We start from the raw sequence: 17,783 nt of genomic DNA on the forward strand, positions 1-17,783 counted from the left end.
GAATCAGTAATTGAATTAAATATATTCACCCACTCTAAGCCAATCTTCCATAAACAAGTTATTTTTCCTGCCCCCTCAGGACATCATTGAGAAAGAAATACACGAATTATCCCTGTAATACAATTATCAGCTGTCTATCGCACCATGCCAGGCAGTCCAACTTAAATAGAACGTACACCCTACCCTGTTGGCCAGTACACAGAAATATTACATGTGGCCTTAAGAACAATGCACATTATTAATAGCCCATGAGCTTATCCCTTTCCCTAAGTGCCCCCTCCCCAACCCTCCTCCTCCCTCCTGCACAGGGCTGAAAATATAGTCTGTGGTTAAGTCAGCAGGAGCAAAAAGCCCCTGAAACAAATATAGTCAAATGTCTGACACTCCAAATTATGACCAAAACCTAGTATCTCTGTTACATTCCCATCCCACTCGACTCCTAGCCCTATGGGAAGAAATCTCATCCCTGGCCTCAAAATTTAGCCACAAGTTTTTTTCAATGTGAAATAATAGTGCCAATAAAAATAGGTAGTAGAAAACTAATGTGTAAATGTGTAAAGAAGAATTAGTAATTCCAGACACCACACAAAAACCATTTCTGGAAATCATTCATGCTTTGTTGTTCTTTTCAAAATGCAAGTAGAGACTTCAGTTACTTTGTATTTCATTTTGCTTTTTAAGAACGAGGGAATTTTCATAGAAATTTTTAAAATTTTTCTGAGACTCCAATACATTCAAGTTTAAAAGGGACATAAATAAATTCAATGAAAAATTTAGTAACAAAAATGATCCAAGAACAGGCGTACAACCCGACACTGGCACTAAATTTCAAAGTAGGTCCAAGATCTCTAAAACGATGACCACAGGGCTCAGGAATCCCTGGCTTAAAATCAAACAGCTTCTCAACACAAACACATACATAAAGCCATTCTTCTCCCCGCCTTCCCAAACTCCCACAACTTACCAAACTCAGCTCACTGTAATTTAACACAGTATTTACAATATGGCAAATTGACACAGGCTCACACTGACTACTGAAAGGATGAAAGACAAACAGAAGGCACTAATTCTATTAGTCTTCCCTCAGTTAACCAAGCCTGAGCTACAAAAAAAAAAAAAAAAAAAAACCCAACCAGCTTGTTTTGTTTTTAAATTTCAGATGGAAGTGTCTCTAAAGGGTCTGACTGTACGGCTGTGAAAAGTATGCTCAAGCCACCAGACGGTACAGGCTGCTGAAAGCAGGTTCTTCCAATTAGCAATAAATGTACCCAGCACGGCTCAGGCAAGGAGGCTGTGCGGTGACATCTTGTACACCATCAGGTTCAAACACTGGGGCAGCTGAACCATCTGGGGGATGGGAAACCTGCAAGACTGCCAAGCGCGACCTTGTCACCCATAAATCTATTACCTGGGCAGATGAGGAAAGGGCCAACTGGAGAAAAGATCAATATTTCGGTTAGCAGTGATCCTTTCCTTTAATCCATAGATATCTGCAATTTGTGAAAAGAGGAGGGAGAAAGGATGTGGGAGAAAAAAATAAAGTTATACAGTATTTTCCCCTTTCCTTAAGAGTAGTATTATCCAGGAAATTACCTACGCAGACTGACTGTAGAACCAGACAATTAAACCTTACGTCAATTTCTACGCCACTGGTGAATAGTGGTTAATAACTTCACACTTTCCTTTTTGTCTCTTAACAAGGAGGGAATGGCACTTTCGAAATCATTACTGCTCTGTCATCTTGGTTCTGTGCCAAAGCACGGAGCTTTAGAACACCTGTCAAATAACACGCAACTTGTGAAAAAGAAACATATACCAAAACAGGTTTATATAAAATGTTCACATATGTAGAAACGGGACTGCGTTTTGCTTAGAAGAAAGTCGCTGTTTCTGGTGAGGGCTGGGGAAGAAAGGAGATTTCCAGGACTCGTTTACATGAGTCAAGTTAGAGTTAAGAAACTCTCTCTGTCTCAGCAGAGATCAGGAGAGCCACACAACGTCAATCCTATAGCATTGATCTCTTCATCCTTAGCCACATCCCCGGTGGTTTCAGTAATTAAACAGGTAAAACTTAATAGATGAAAATACCATCCGCACCTTCTCAAATAAGAGTGCCTAGTAAAAAAGTACCAAGTACCCTTTTTCCTATTCTGAGTATCCAAGCCATTCTTGTAAACTCAAAATAGGCTTAAATATCAAGATCTTATTTTCAAAAGTACATCTCCTCCACAACCACCGACCCCCAACTGCAGACACTACTACCCCAGTACGATCCGAGAGTCACAGCAAACCAGCACCCACTTTGTCGGGCATAGGGTTAGGTGCTAGGTGGAACATCAAAACATACAGACAGTGATCCCTCACGAACTGAAGGGAAGTGTAGACTGAAGAATAGAGAAATCATGGAAGGCTGTAGGTTTTTGCTTTATTTGCTAGTAAAAGAAAAATTTTAAGTAATCATACTAATTTATGCAGACCTATTCTGAAATCTAGTAGTAAAACACGCAATGTGTAAGTTTTTTAAAAAGGCGTTAATTCACAATGAGACTAAGGAAGCTCAACCTTCCTTAAAAAAATAAACAAACCCTGGCACTTTTCAGGTTAGTACTGAGAAGATTCTAAAAGATGGGAGAGGCCAGCCCACACAGCCCCGGGACCACCTGTTATCCCCGCTGGTACCCGGAGGTGGGATGTAGCCAATGTGTGAGGAGAAGGGGGCGGGGCGCTGCTTCTTGACAAACACTCGTAGGATCGGCATGAACAGGGCCTTCCTTGGATTCTCCAAAGCACACGTAAGACAAAGATGAGGTAACCATCCCAAAACCTCAGGCAATGTAAATGCGATAAAGAACAAAGTCCACTGGTATCTCCTTGTTGAAGCTTTGTCCTCTTATGCTCACAGACCCCAGCCTGTTCCACAGGCAGGTCTTAACCCTCTTCCCAGCTACCTCTAACATCAACCGCCTTCTGTCCTCCTAAACCTACACATACCTTCTGATGTTTGGCACCATAAGAGTACACACAGGTGGATGTCCAGGCCTTTTGGAGGTACTAGTTTCCAACTACTAAGAAAGAAGGATATAGGCATTCTGAATTTATTTTTAGAAGTCTAAAGTTCTGTTACCATCTGTCATCATACAGCGCTATTACAATAGCACTGACCGTATTCCCTATGCTCTACCTATTATACCCGTGCCTTCCTGTCGTGACACTGGGAGCTACACTTGTGGTGAGCACAGCATAAAATATAAACTGTGAAATCACTATGTTGTACACCAGAAACTAACATAACATTGTGCGTCAATTATACTAAGATTCAAACAGAAAGTCTAAAGTTTTGGCTATTTTGAAAGAAATAGTATATGCCAGTGTTTTCAAGTATTAAATTCAAACCAGGCGTAAATGTAACCCACTTATTTATTTGATAATTGCAACAATGTGTTAGTAAAGTATGAATTATTCTATATACTTGAAATCTCTTGTAATAGCATTTCTCTCAAAATTACTGAATGTCTATGTTATCATAATTCAGACCAGCCTTCCATGGGTTATTGCCAAATTAGTGCTTATTCTTACATTTACCAACACTACTTCCACTGACTTTCAGAAAGGATACAGAGAAATGAACAAGCAAATGTTGATGTTAACTACTCAAAGTTCATCCATATAAAAGATCTGCAGTTAAGATGCTACTTACTTGACCAGAAACAGGTGTTTTTACAGAATTTAAGGGTATATGAAAAGAACTGAGGCTCCAAAATAAGTATTAACTTATTCTATGAAGAATCTCAACTCATTCCATTTGAATCACCACAGATTCTGAATTAGTGTGAATTAATGACGCTGAATAGTGTTATCAGTTTTGAAAAACTGCAAAGAATTTAGAACCCAAGCCCCCCTGAAATACAATAAAAAGGGAATAAAAAGTGTCTCTGACTTAGAATTTTATAATGTAAACAAATTCAAAAGGGAAAGTCTGTAATCACTGAAAAAGGATATTGCTTCTTTTTAACATAAAATATATTCTGCCAAAATATATTAAACCTTCATCTCAGCCTTAAAAGAAATTCTTTTCTTTTATTAAAGAAATCAAAATGTTATTAGATCAGCTGAAGTTAAAAGTAGTCTTAACTGTAGCTATGAGAATTCTGGAGAAAGAAGTAGAACCCTTCTCTCCTACCTATCCCCCTACCCCCCACCGCCCAGTTTCCATGGCTCTGGTCTGGCAAGAAAATTCTTCACAATGCCATGTTTTAGGTGACAAAAGCATACATTTTTAGGGCAAAAGTTTCCCTTCAACCTACAGAAGAAGGCAGGAAAGAAATGTTGAAAACCAGCAGTTCTTCATCTTCTTGGCATCAGATTCCCCTTTGAGAACTCTCAAATGTCATCAACCCTCTCCCCACAAAATGTGCACACACGTACAAAGACACACAAAATGTTGCATACAACCTCAGAGAATTCACAGACCTCTCCTGCATTCCACTTGGATTGACAGAAGTTCTCCTATGAAAGAAAATCTAAGCCAAAGAGAACTTTAAACATTCTATATGTCCAAAAGATCATTTTCCTTCCTTTTTACTACCTTACTATAATCGCCTCTATTTTCATCTACTATGACTGAGAGTGTTAGAAAGGAGAGTGACTTTCCTATTATTCATGACTCTCTTTTGGACCAGCGGTTCACAAACTTTTTTTCTGTAAAAGACCATAAAGTGTGTATTTTAAGCTTTGTAGGGCATTAGTTTCTGTGGCAGCTACTCAATTCTGCTGTGCTTAACGCCAATGCAGGCCCAATAAAATGTTATTTACAAAAAACAAGCAGTGGATCAGAGTTAGCCCATGGGTCACAGCTGCTGATCTCTAGAATAGAGGAACAGGTTCAACAACTCCATAAGGAAGCACAAATAAATACAATTAGGTTCCTAACTTATAGCATCCCTAAAAAATAATTTCCAGAAGGATTAAAGATCTAAATAAAAAAAAAACTGAAAGCTAGGCACTCTGCATCACTGGAGGAGGGAAAAGATTTCTTAAGAAAAGAAAAATCAAATTATATGCCATTAAAATAAAAAAAATCAAAGACCACAAATAAAGTTAAAGGAAAAGCCAGAGACTAAAAAATATTTGCAACACAAATGACCAAACAAGGATTAGCCTTTGAAAATCTAAGAAGAAATAGCAAGAGACATAGGACCCAAAGAAAGGGGGTACATATATACATATAGGCAAATCAGGCACGAGAACTTAAGAGTTCAAACAAATGAAAAGCTGCTCAACTTAACTAGTACTCTGGAAACGCAAATTAAAAGCACTATGAGATACCATTTCAGACTCATCTGGCGAAAACTACAAATTCTGAGAAAAACAAGGGCTAGCAAGGATATGAAACACTAAGGATTACACAAGGAGTATGTTTACAAGTTTATGGTGAGCTTAAAATCCCTCAAAAGAAACAACAAATTCGAAGAGGCAAAACTGCATGTCAAAGTCATTTCCAGGGGTGCCTGGGTGGTGAGGTGGGTTAAAGCCTCTGCCTTCGACTCAGGTCATGATCTCAGGGTCCTGGGATCAAGTCCCACATCCGGGCTCTCTGCTCAGCAGGGAGCCTGCTTCCCCGTTCCTCTCTCTCTGCCTGCCTCTCTGCCTACTTATGATCTATCAAATAAATAAATAAAATAAAAAGAAATCATTTCCAATTCTCTTCAGATTAACCTCAGATACCATGGCTGAGGGAGTCAAGTCTGATGGTCCTACAGACACAGATATGAATTTGGCTATTTGAAAAGAATTAGCTTGCTGTGATAAATTAAATGATTGCTGTTATCAATAAAATGTCAGAGTGCTTGTGGGTGTGCAAATTCCACTCTTGGTAATATAGGAGAGAAACTCTTACACATGTGACACTATACTGTAGCACTATTTATCTAGGGAAAAAAATACAGGGAATACTTGGAAACCTAAAAACGTGGACAATAGGAGAACAAAAAATTCCCTGTGCTCTACTGATTCACTGAAATATTACACAAGAGGTAATATCAGTAAGTCAAATCTAAAAATGCACCAACATGGATATCCTTAAAAAGTAGAATATAAACTAGGGTTTTCCCCCTACTTTTCCTCCTCTGCTTTTTTTTTCAGCAAAGAAATATGTATAGCATGACACATACATGGTAAAAACTTCTAATATACCACAGGAAGAGATAATCAGTTGTTGTAAAAGCAAAAAACCATAGGCAAAAAGCACAATATGAACCCCGAGAGAGCAGTTACCTTTGAGGAAGAGAAAGAAATGAGAGAGGGTACGGGGAACCAGTCTTTAGATATCTCTATAGTAATTTGCTGCTTTTAATTATCTTTTAAAAACTATGCTTTCTAAGAAAAAAGACTGGAAAAGTAAAATTTTCTCTTATTTCCAGATAAAGATGAAAGTCTCCCTTAGCACTTAATTATAAGATTCTCCATATGCATTCATTCTCTTTCACCACGGACACCAGCAGAGGCTCCTCTTGGGCCCATTCTGAAGGGCTTCTGACAGGTGCTAGCACAATGCCAAAAAATTCCCAGGAAGGCCTGCCCAGACTGCAATATTTTCATGCAATGATTTGGATACATTTTCTAAGTGCACAAGTTTCAGCTCTGAACACCAATGAAAGCTAGGCAGTCTACAACTGGTTGGCAAAGACTCATGTCAGCCTGCAGGGTGAGAAACTAACAACACATGGGCTCTACACACAAATAAGAGAGCATACGTTCACTTTAAAACACAACCAGAAATCCAGGCCAAAAATCATTTTATCAAGAGCACAGAAATAACAGACTGCAGTACTAATTATTCCATAAAGACAAATATTACCATTACACTGAGGATTATGCAATAAGTATGCTTATCAGTAAAGACTAAGTTTAAAATCCCTTTATAAAAAATCCAAATTATCTATCAGAATCATTTCAATTCTCTTTCAGTTAGCCTGATACTGTGACCAAGTCATGCACTGTAGTTTCATAGTCAGATATATGAATTTAGCTATGTGATAGAAGAATTTGCTTGCTATGACACATTCAGTGATTGTTCTTATCAATAAAAACTTTGTTCAAGAAAATAATCATATTTAACACTGAACAGATTAGACTATTACAATCCTTTGGTCCAGTGTTAGCCTTTAACAGTTTCAAAATTAATCAAAGTCAAAAATTTGGACAGATTTCTGTCACTAAATGGCCTTCACTATTGTTCAGAGAATAAAACCCTTAATTGATTAATGATCTCAGGGTGTCTATCGCCATCTAGTGAACAATCACTTCAATTACTACACCAGTCACTTGACAACCCAATCCGTTGTCTGGGTGGTTTAAAATCTAAGTCCACGTAGTGCTATCAACTTGCCTAGCATCTTTTTTGGTCTCTCTATACATTCATTGAAAACAAACACAAGTACAGGCGATATTTATACTGATTCACTTTTGACTGTCTATAAACTTAAGTTTCTATATTACTTCTCTGGAAACACTGACTTCATTATTTTTAAATAACTTGCACGCTATGAGGTCTCTCATACAATTCTTTAACCATTAACTAATTCCTCTACCACCGAGCAATTAAAAATCATAGAAGAGCTTAAAGTGTGAAAAGATCACACCTGGGAAAAGACAATATTGATGTCCATTTGACACAACTATTAGCATTTTTATTATAAACCTGTTTATGAAAGTACAATTAGTAATTACCCTGAGTACTCTAGCAGCCATAATACATTTGATTACAGAAATTATTAGGTCACCAGAGCCAAAACTGCGTGATTCCAACAAAACTGAGCACACACAAAATAGACTTAAAAACAAGAAGGGAGTGGGGCTTACAGCCTCCCCAGACTGTGTATTAATCCATATTCAAATGTAAAATTTTATAATCTTTTCAGATGACATGCTACCACATCTCCTTCTCATTCATTGCCACTTGAACCTTAATCTAATTGATCCTACAACAACTTGAAAAGCAAAGAACTTCTAAGATCTTCAGGTTACTGAATTATTTTGTCCATTCCATCTTCTTACAAAAAAGACAACTGTGATCAGTTACAAAGGTATTCCAAATTTCAGCCAACTGACTCTCATTTTATACTTCACCCCTCCTATCTCTTTAATAATCAAGAAACGTCTGAAATCACAAAGGCCTAATAGTATATATGGAAAATGCTAGTAAACCCAAAGATCAACTACCACAGAGAATATTTCTATCCACCTGTGCTAATAATTATCACCAATACTTTAACAATCAGTTTTATTTTAGGAAATAATTTCTGTAGGTGGCTTTGAATCTTCTTCTAGAAAAGATTTCCAGGGAGCAACTGTGTAATTATTATTTCTCATTAACCTCACATTACTTTCAAGGCTGACTTTCCGCATTTGTTATATTTTTTTTATTTGTGAGAAGGAGCAAAGGGGAAAGAGACAAGGGGGAAATGAGAAACCAAAAATTTAAATCACATACGATTACTTCTATATTTGTTTGAAACTCTTTGCTTTTCAGTAGAGAGCAGAGGGGATTTTTTTACAGTTTATTAAGATTTGTTACTGCTATATTTTATACAACAGGAAAAATAAAAATCGAGTTTAAAGACCCTATTACAGATCAAGCTAAACAAAAATACTGCCCTTAAAATACAATGGATTAGGGGAGTCGGGGAGATCGCTGGACAAATTTGGGGCTTATCATTATCAACAGTGCCCTTTTAAGCTTGTGGATTTCTGAGCCAATGCAGAAAATGTAACAACAGGGATTTCCCAACAGCAAGAGGCACTCTCCAAGGGAGTAAATTGTCAACTATTGCCTCTCGTGAGAAACTTAAGAGTAACCTTGATCCAATCTCAATAGTCAACCCATGTATTATCACCCAGTTGGGGCATAGTGAGTGCATTTCCTAATACAAAAATAAGATGGTATTCTATCAGAAGCCACTGGATACATACACAGAAATAAAATTTAAATAATTTTTAAGTAAACTTAGCCTAAGAAACTGAATACATCCTTCCCTCACTTCAACTAGCCCCTAAAATCCCTGTATCTTCCCATGTAAAAAAGGGCCTGTGTCTTGAGAGGAGTATCAAAAAAGATGTCCTTCAAGGGCTAAGAGGTAGAATATAAAGCTAGAAGCACAGTCATGAAAGACATGGTGAGATGGGGCAGACAAACCTACTGTAGTAGAAGCCTTACAATCAGGAAAAAATGGATTTCAATTCAAAACAGTTACTTACTATACTTCACCTCTTTGAGTCTTAGCTTCCCTATCTGCAAAAGGGGGAATGTTATGAACCATACCAATGAATTCTTAAGGAAAAAATTCATCTGGAAGCTTCTCACATATTGCTGGTGTTTAATACATGTTTTGCCCTTCCTCACTGTGCCCTAAGTCAAGTCTGTGAGACAGGGCTGTCAACAGAAGAGTGGCTCTGAACATCCTGTTTGTTTCATGCCAGCCAGACTGCCACTGACCAATACAGGAGCCACTAGCCACATGTGGATAATTAAAATCTATTTTAATTATAATTAAATTAAACTCAAAATCCAGTTCCTCCACAAGTCGACACTAGCCAGACAGCAAGTGCTCACTCACCTACTTGGGCCTACTGTATTATCTAGAGAACATTTTCACCATCTCAAGTTCCACCAGACAGTGCTGGTCTAGACTCTAAAGGAGGGGTCAGGAAACATGTTTCCTGAAATGGGAAAGATGGCTAATATTTTAGGCTTTGCAGGCCATCCAAGTCTCGACCCTGACTACTCAATTCTGCTATTGCAATGCAAAAGCAACCACAGGCAAAACATAAATAAGTATGTCTGTGTTCCAATAAAACTGTATTCACAGAAATAGATGGCTGACTGGATTTAGTCCATGGGCCATGGTTTTGCCAACCCCTATGCAAGATGGTCTGACTTCAGACCCTCAAAATTAATATTCTGCCCATAACCATGAACTACTTCCTTAAGACTGAGTAGTCTCAAATCTACTGAGAGGAATCAATAGTTTACTGGAGTGAAATGGAATCCGGTATTTAACAAAACTACTCTTTTACAAGTTAAGAAAAATTCAAGCATGTGGGGTTAAAGCAGGTAAAGCTTATAGTGTTTACAAAGTGACAGTATCTCAAAACTGTTTGGTATCCGACTCATCTTTCTAAAGCCAATAATTCTCAATCCGTAACTTCACTCCTCATCCATTCCTGGAATTGTGGACTTCTACATCAAACTATCTACTTAACATGCATAGAGATCTATTACAAATCTCAAAGCCAAAAAAGAACCCTAATCCCTCTCTCCCAGATTTCTCCATCTTAGTAAATGGCTCCATAAGCTAACCGGCCGTGGGACTAAAATGGAGGCATCCTCCTCGATATCTTCCTTTCCCTCACACTCCAACCTGATAAAATCAGCAACCAAACTAGCTCCCTTATGTCACTCATGTCACCTCCTAAAGAACCCTTCCCTGACCAATCTAAACTAGCCATCTTAACATTAAACTAGCCCACTACCCTGTTTTAATTATCTGAATAGCATTTACTTCTATCATATTCTTATTTTTTGTGTTTATCACTCATTTACAGTCTATTTTCCCAAACTACCCTCTCCCCAACACAAGTCCCCACTGCATGCCACTCTACACCCCCTGCTCTACATAAAAATGTGACCCTCATGTTGCAGGGGCACCTTATGTCTTACACAACACTCTACCCCCATAACAATGCCTGGTATAGAGTAGACAACTCAATAAATACTCTCTCTCAATGGATGAATGAACACATCCTTACTTAAAAAACTATCTGTCTCAAATTTGTCCTAAGAAAGGGGCATTTGAATCTATATAACTGGGCAACAAACTTGGCTCTCCCAGATTATAACAGGTCATAGTTAAAAAATAAACTCATCTTTAGAGATGTTATAACATTTACCTCCCTTCCTTTGTATGTCACCAAAGCAGCCAGTGGTTTGGCGTAAAATCTGCTGTAGGAAAATCCCAGGCAGCCATACATACTGTTTGCTGTGAGCTTCAAAGCCTTCTGTCGAATGTCATACTGCAGGTCACACAAGGACAAAAGACAACAATATTTGTAGATGCTTAATCATTACATTAGAAATATTTTTATATCACCAAAGAAAAGGAGAAACCCTCAATATCCCTGAAAAAAAAAAGACCTGTCAACACACTCAACCCATCCTCCCAGATCCATGATTCCCTGATCTTCTAGAAGCAAGTAAACACAGATTCCAAAGCTCCCAGAAGTCTGAAGGATTTTGTTCAGATACAGCTTTGCAGACAGAGATATCTTCCACTCTGAGGCATTCTAATGGTTTTTTAATGGTTTCCTGCCCACAAACTTAAAATAAGCCCATGTAATTACCCACAGCATCATGTTTAAATCATTCCCAGATAATCAAAGTCTGAAAGCTGAGACCGTCATTTGGATGTCTCTTAGTGAAAAGATATACCTGAAGAACAAGGTCTGGATTTAAGTCTTGCTGTTTCATTAGTTGTTTGACTTGTTTTCTCCTCTCTACCAGCTTCCGGATCTCTCTGGGCAAAATGCCCATTTCTAAGTTTGGGTCTGGCAGCTCAGGAATCTGTTCTTGTTCTCCGTCCTGATGAACACACAACAGAAATTTCAGACAAATCAAACTATCATAAAAGATATTTCTAAAATAATATTTTGTGGGAGCTTTACGTGATGATTAAATCTTGAAAAGCTACTTTCCTGCTTAAGCATAGGTCAAAAATATGTGGGTGGGAGAAGAAAAAGAGGAGAACAAGTCAACAATGGCCTCTTCTCCCACTTCCAGCAGCCTCATTCCCAGTATCTCCACCCCTCTCATTACTGATTAATGCAGATGTCATTTAAAGGGATCAATTTTTATATATACTCCTCTCTTCAGCAAGATTGGGGAGCAACATATTTGGAGAAGCTGTTTCTAAAATAAAAACACTGACACCTCTAGGATTTAAAAAAATGCAACCTAACTACAGTTTTAAGTCAAATGTACTCTCAAGCAAAATGCCATACAACTTTTACAACTATGGAGAATTGTGGCAATTTCTGTAAATGTTCTACAAATAAAAACTAAAACCCTAAATACTAAATCAGCAAATTTCTGATTTTCGAAAAGTAACCAGCAGTCTTCTTATACTAAATTTATAGAAGCAAAAAGCAAGGAAAGCATTAGACCATTTTTCTGAAGCTCTGTTAATTCTATTAACAGGCCACAGTGAAAAGCCAGGCATGTTTGCCCCCTTCAAAGGCTCAGAATTAAAAATAAACGCCTCGCCTTCAAGTATATCAACTCAATGCCTTTTGATAACCCAGCCTTTACAAAGTATCTGATTTTATAAAGATCAATATTTTCAAATGAACAATCTTAAAATAGTAACAGGGACCTATTGTTTTCCAATACAGCAGATGATGATAGCAAACCTATTAAAGAGATCTTGGTACACAATTCCAATTTATTTATAACAGCTAGAGAGGTCAGATAAAAAGTTAACTGAAAGGATCTGGAGTCAGGAAGTTTACAATCCATGCCCAGCTCTTCCACCACTAGCTGTGTGGCACTAGCTATTTTGAAGACTATACAGAATCTACAAACTGGCTACATGTATAGTATTTCTTAGGTGACCTTTAAGGTCCACTCCAACTTTTAAATGATTCTCTTTTATGTCCAGAATCCAAACTGGAGAGCTCAACTAAACAAACCAGTACAGTGGGACTCAGGAGGCTGGATCATGACAATTATCACAAGGCTGACACAGTAGCAGGACAGAGCCCCATGAATATTATTTAACCAATGTAGTCACTACCTTTTGGGGATGTCTACCCAATACCTTCTCTGGACAATTATCCTCTACTACCACAGAAAGACCCATCCTTGGCAACTGTATTTGCAATCTGTAAACGCACTCCTGTGGTCACAGCTGATGGGAACAGGTATATCACCGGCCTAAGCAAGCCTTTAAGATTGTCTCTTCTAGGAAGACAGAACTGGGGCTGAAAAATAGCTCCCAAAGCATGTAGTCAGAATTAAAAGACATGTAAAATCAGGAGCAAGAGGACAGACATCTTCGGCCACATGTACAAAGAAACAGAGAAAAACAATACAGAGAGATAACATATTACTTTACATCCTTTACTGTTGGAGAACCACATCTACCAGCAGTCAATCATATAAGCCTTATATATGTATGAAGAACCACACATTAAGTTATTAAGGCCTATATAAAATTGTTGACTAATCACTGGTTAGATTAAATCAATGTGAAATAATTCAAAGCCATTCTTTTAAAAAGGCTGTTTGTGTGCTCGCTTTGGCAGCACATATACAAAAATTGGAACGATACAGAGAAAATTAGCATGGCCCTTGCGCAAGGATGACATGCAAATTCGTGAAGTGTTCCATATTTTTTTAAAAAGGCTGCTTATGCGTACAATCAGTAACAAAGCCTTGCGTGACCAAAATGTACAAGAATTTAAAATATAAAATTTGAAAGAATAAAAATAGCAAGTGTTCGAGATGATGTGGAATGACTTACAGTCGTGGCTAATGGGGGTGTTTAACACGGTATAACTACTTAGGAAAATAATTTGGCAGTTTCTTTTCGGTTAAACATCCACTCCTGATACAAACCAGCAAATTCCCTCCCTAGGTATTTATCCCCCAAAAATGAAAGGACATGTTCACAAAAACACATGAATAAGAATGTTCACAGCTTTACTAATAAAAGCTAACCTCAACAGGACACCTGGGTGGCTCAGTCAGTTAAGGGTCCCACACTTGATTTCAGCTCAGGTCATGATCTCTCATGGGTCCTGGGATCAAGCCCCGAATCAGGCTGAGCTCAGCAGGGAGTTGGCTTGAAGGTTCTCTCCCTCTACCCTTACCCCCCTGCTCTCTTGCTCTCGCTCTCTCTCTCTCTCTCTCTCAAATAAATAAATAAATCTTTTCAAAAATAATAACACTGAAAGTCCAAATGCTCATCTCAGGAAACCAGATAAAGTATGGAATACTTTTCAGCAATACAAAGGAAAGAACTGCTAATAATGCAACAGCATGGATGAATCTTGAAAACATTACGCTGAACAAAAAGCCAAATCCAAAAGAGTACATACTGTATGGCTCCACTTATATGAAGTTCTAGAAAAATCAAAACTAAGCAATGGTGATGGAAGTCACATCACTGGTCGACTGATGGGAGAGAGGCCTAATAATAAAGGTACAATGACATACCAAAACAAATGGGATGAAACTAACATAATCCTTGCAGGGAAATTTATAGCTGTAAATATTTATATTAACAGAAAAGATCTCAAATCAATAACCTAACTTTCCACCTTACGAAAGTAGAAAAATAAAGCTTAACTAAATCAAGAAAGCAGAAAGAAGAAAGTAATAAAGATTAGAATGGAAATTAGGACAGAGAGAAAAATCACCAAAACCAAAGTTCGTTCTTTGTAAAGATCAGCAAAACTGACGAACTTTTAGCTATGCTGATAAAAAAAAAATGACTCAAATTACTAAAATCAGGAATAAGAGGGATATTAGTAATGATCTTAAAGAAATAGTTATAAGTGAATAGTTTGAACAATTTTATACCAACAAATTAGATAACCTTACATTAAACAAATTCCTAGAAAGACACAAACTACCAAAATGGACTCAAGGAAAAATAAAAAACCTGAATAGACCTATAACAAAGATTGAATTGGAAATTAAAAAAAAAAAGACAAGCCTTATGACCAGTTAATTTCACTAGTGAATTCTACCAAATATTTAAAGCAGAATTAACATTAATCCCTCACAAATTTTCCAAAAAAAAAAAACAAAAAAAACAAAAAACCATAAGAGGAAGGAACACTTCCCAGCTCATTCTATGAGGCCAGTATTATTCTAATACCAAAACCAGGCAAAGACAAAACAAGAAAAGATAGCTATCCATCAAAAGCCCTTATGAGTACAAGAGAAAAACTCTTCAACAAAATACTAGCAAACTGAATCCAGAAGCATTCAAAAAGGATTATACACCAAGACCAATTGTAACTTATCCCAGGAACACAGGCTGGTTCAACACATGAAAATCAGTATCATTTACCACATTAAAAGAATAAAGGATAAAAAGTACACGATCATCTCAATATATAAAGAAAAAGTGGTTGACAGAATCCAACACCCTTTCATGATAAAATCATGCAACAAACCAGGAACAGAAGGGAACTTCCACAATCCGATAAATACAATCTATGGAAAACCCTTAGTTAACATCATACTTAATAGTGAAATAAAGACTGGATGTTTTCCCCCTAAGACCAGGAACAAGACAAGGGTGTCTGCTCTTGCCAATTTTATTCAATATTGTATTGAAGGTTCCAGCCAGGGCAGTTAGAGGACAACCCAGTCCCCAAAAAAGAAGAAATATAAGGCATCCAGATTACAAAGAAAGAATTAAAACTACCTCTATTGGCAGATAACATGATACCGTATGTAGAAAGTCCTAAGGAAAAATCCTAAGGAATCCACAAACATACTAGAAGTGATAAATGACTTCAGCAAGGTTGCAGCACAATACAGAAATCAGTTATATTTCAGTACACTAGCAATGAATAATCCAAAAGTAAAGAAAATAGTTATACTTAAAATATAAAAAAGAATGACATATTTAGGAATAAACTTAATAAAAGAATTGTACTGTGAACTTTCAGCAAAAAATAAGAATGAAGTACTAATAATTGCTACAACACAGATGAATCTTGAAAACAGTAATGCTAAAGTGCTACAGCTACTCTGAAAAGCAGTATGGAGGGTATGGACGTTCCTCGAAAAGTTAAAATCTTGCCATTTGCAACAATGTGGATTGAGCTATGGTGTATTATGCTAAGGGAAGTAAGTCACTCAGAGAAAGACAAATACCGTGTGATTTCACTCATATGTGGAATTTAGGAAACAAAATAGATGAACATAGGGGGAAAAGGGGGCAAACCAGAAAACAGACTCTTAACTGTAGACAACAAACTTAGGGTTGCTGGAAGGTAGGTGGGCAGGGGCTGGGCTAGATGGGTATTAAGGAATGCACTTGTGTTGCACACCGGAGGTTGTATGTAAGTGATGAATAACTAAATTTTACTCCTGAAACCCATATTATACCATATGTTAACTAGAACTTAAATAAAAATTTGGAAAAAACAAAAAGTGGGGGCACCTGGGTGGCTCAGTGGACTAAGCCTCTGCCTTCGGCTCGGGTCATGATCTCCAGGTCCTGGGGTCGAGCCCCGCATCGGGCTCTCTGCTCAGCAGGGAGGCTGCTTCCCCCCACCCTTCTCTCTGCCTGCCTCTCTGCCTACTTGTGATCTCTCTCTGTCATATGAATAAATAAAATCTTTAAAATTTTTTGAAAAAAAAAAAACCAATATGCTAAGTGAAATAAGCCAGACACAAAAGGTAACATGATTCCAGTTACAAGAAATGTCCAAAACACACAGATCTATAGAAGCAGAAAAATTGGTGGTTGCCAAGGACTGGGAGGAATGGAGGGACAAGAAGGAGGGTACAACTAAAAGGTAGGGTTTCTTTGAAGTATAATGGAAATGCCCTCAAATTGACTGTGGTGATGGTTGAAAATTCAGTGACTGCACTAAAAGCCCTTAAAGTGTGTACTTTAAATGGATGAAATGTATGTGAATTACATCTCAATAAAATTGTTAAATAAAAAGATATAGAAACACTGTGAGTTTCCATCTACTCAACCTCTCCCTTTTTGATCACTTTTAACCCTTAGACCACTAAGAAAGGAAAAATTATATACTTAAGAGGAAAAACTAGAACACTAACCCCTCTGGTTCTCTTTCTTCTTTAAGCACTGCTTTTAATTTCAATTTGAAGAGGCCTCAAATAAATACAAACCTCTGTAATTTTCTGTGCCTCTGAAGCAACTCTTTGCACTGTTGTAAAACAAATGTTGAATTCTTGAATGATGGAAGGATACAAACTGTTGAAGTCCAGGAGCAAAATAAACTTATCATAAAAACCTGCAACAAAAAAGCCACGTTACAAAAAGTCTTTTTAAAAAAAGCAGATGGGAGAGGGGTTAAAAAAAAAGGCAGATTTGTCAAAACACAACATTAGAAGTACTGTACAATGAAGTACATTAGAAATGATACACTAGCAAAAGGAGCAACTTATACCAAAGGAAAAAAGTCATCAACTATCACTCCATAAAAGTCACAAAAGAGGAAAGAAGACAATGTGTCTCACGTTGAAACCAACTACAATAAACGATCCCTTCCACAGCAGTCTCCAAGTACACCATTATGATGGGCAAACACCTTCTCCTATCGATTACTTCAGATACTCGTGTCTGAAGTGTTGTAAAATTCTCCTTCAGGCAAGTATTCCCTCCCATCTACCGTGCCACCTTGACTCCCAAAACGTTTAGTGATCCATACCAGTGAGTAGTTGGATATGTATTATTTTACCATCATACTTTCATTTTTTTAAGATTTTATTTATTTATTTGACACAGAGAGAAAAAGAGACAGTGAGAGAGGGAATACCAGCATGGGGATCAGCAGAGGGAGAGGGAGAAGCAGACTCCCTGCTGAGCAAGGAGCCTGATGTGGGGCTTCAGCACAGCACCCTGGGATCATGACCTGAGCTGAAGATGGACACTTAACGACTGAGCCACCCAGGTGCCCCACCACCATACTTCCCAAGAATAAAATGGGAAGCCCACTCACCTGTACACAAACGG

At 37.7% G+C, this 17,783-nt stretch overlaps 1 protein-coding gene and 1 non-coding gene across 3 annotated transcripts in view; one reads left to right on the forward strand and one right to left on the reverse strand.

The window, feature by feature from the left end:
• POLA1 (DNA polymerase alpha 1, catalytic subunit) overlaps positions 1–17,783 on the reverse strand; it is a 303,690-nt gene that overhangs the window by 231,170 nt on the left and 54,737 nt on the right. For both annotated transcript variants that reach the window (XM_044234364.1, XM_044234365.1), the window contains 3 exons: positions 16,937–17,061; positions 11,486–11,635; positions 10,948–11,070 (listed from right to left, as the gene is read on the reverse strand). In XM_044234364.1, coding sequence (XP_044090299.1) covers positions 10,948–11,070; positions 11,486–11,635; positions 16,937–17,061 — 398 coding nt within the window. The remainder of the gene's footprint in view (positions 1–10,947; positions 11,071–11,485; positions 11,636–16,936; positions 17,062–17,783) is intronic.
• On the forward strand, positions 13,341–13,447 carry LOC122897775. Its single transcript, XR_006382619.1, has one exon. It is a non-coding gene; the product is annotated as a U6 spliceosomal RNA (small nuclear RNA).

The sequence above is a fragment of the Neovison vison genome, chromosome X (assembly GCF_020171115.1).
Source record: "Neovison vison isolate M4711 chromosome X, ASM_NN_V1, whole genome shotgun sequence".
Taxonomy (NCBI): domain Eukaryota; kingdom Metazoa; phylum Chordata; class Mammalia; order Carnivora; family Mustelidae; genus Neogale; species Neogale vison.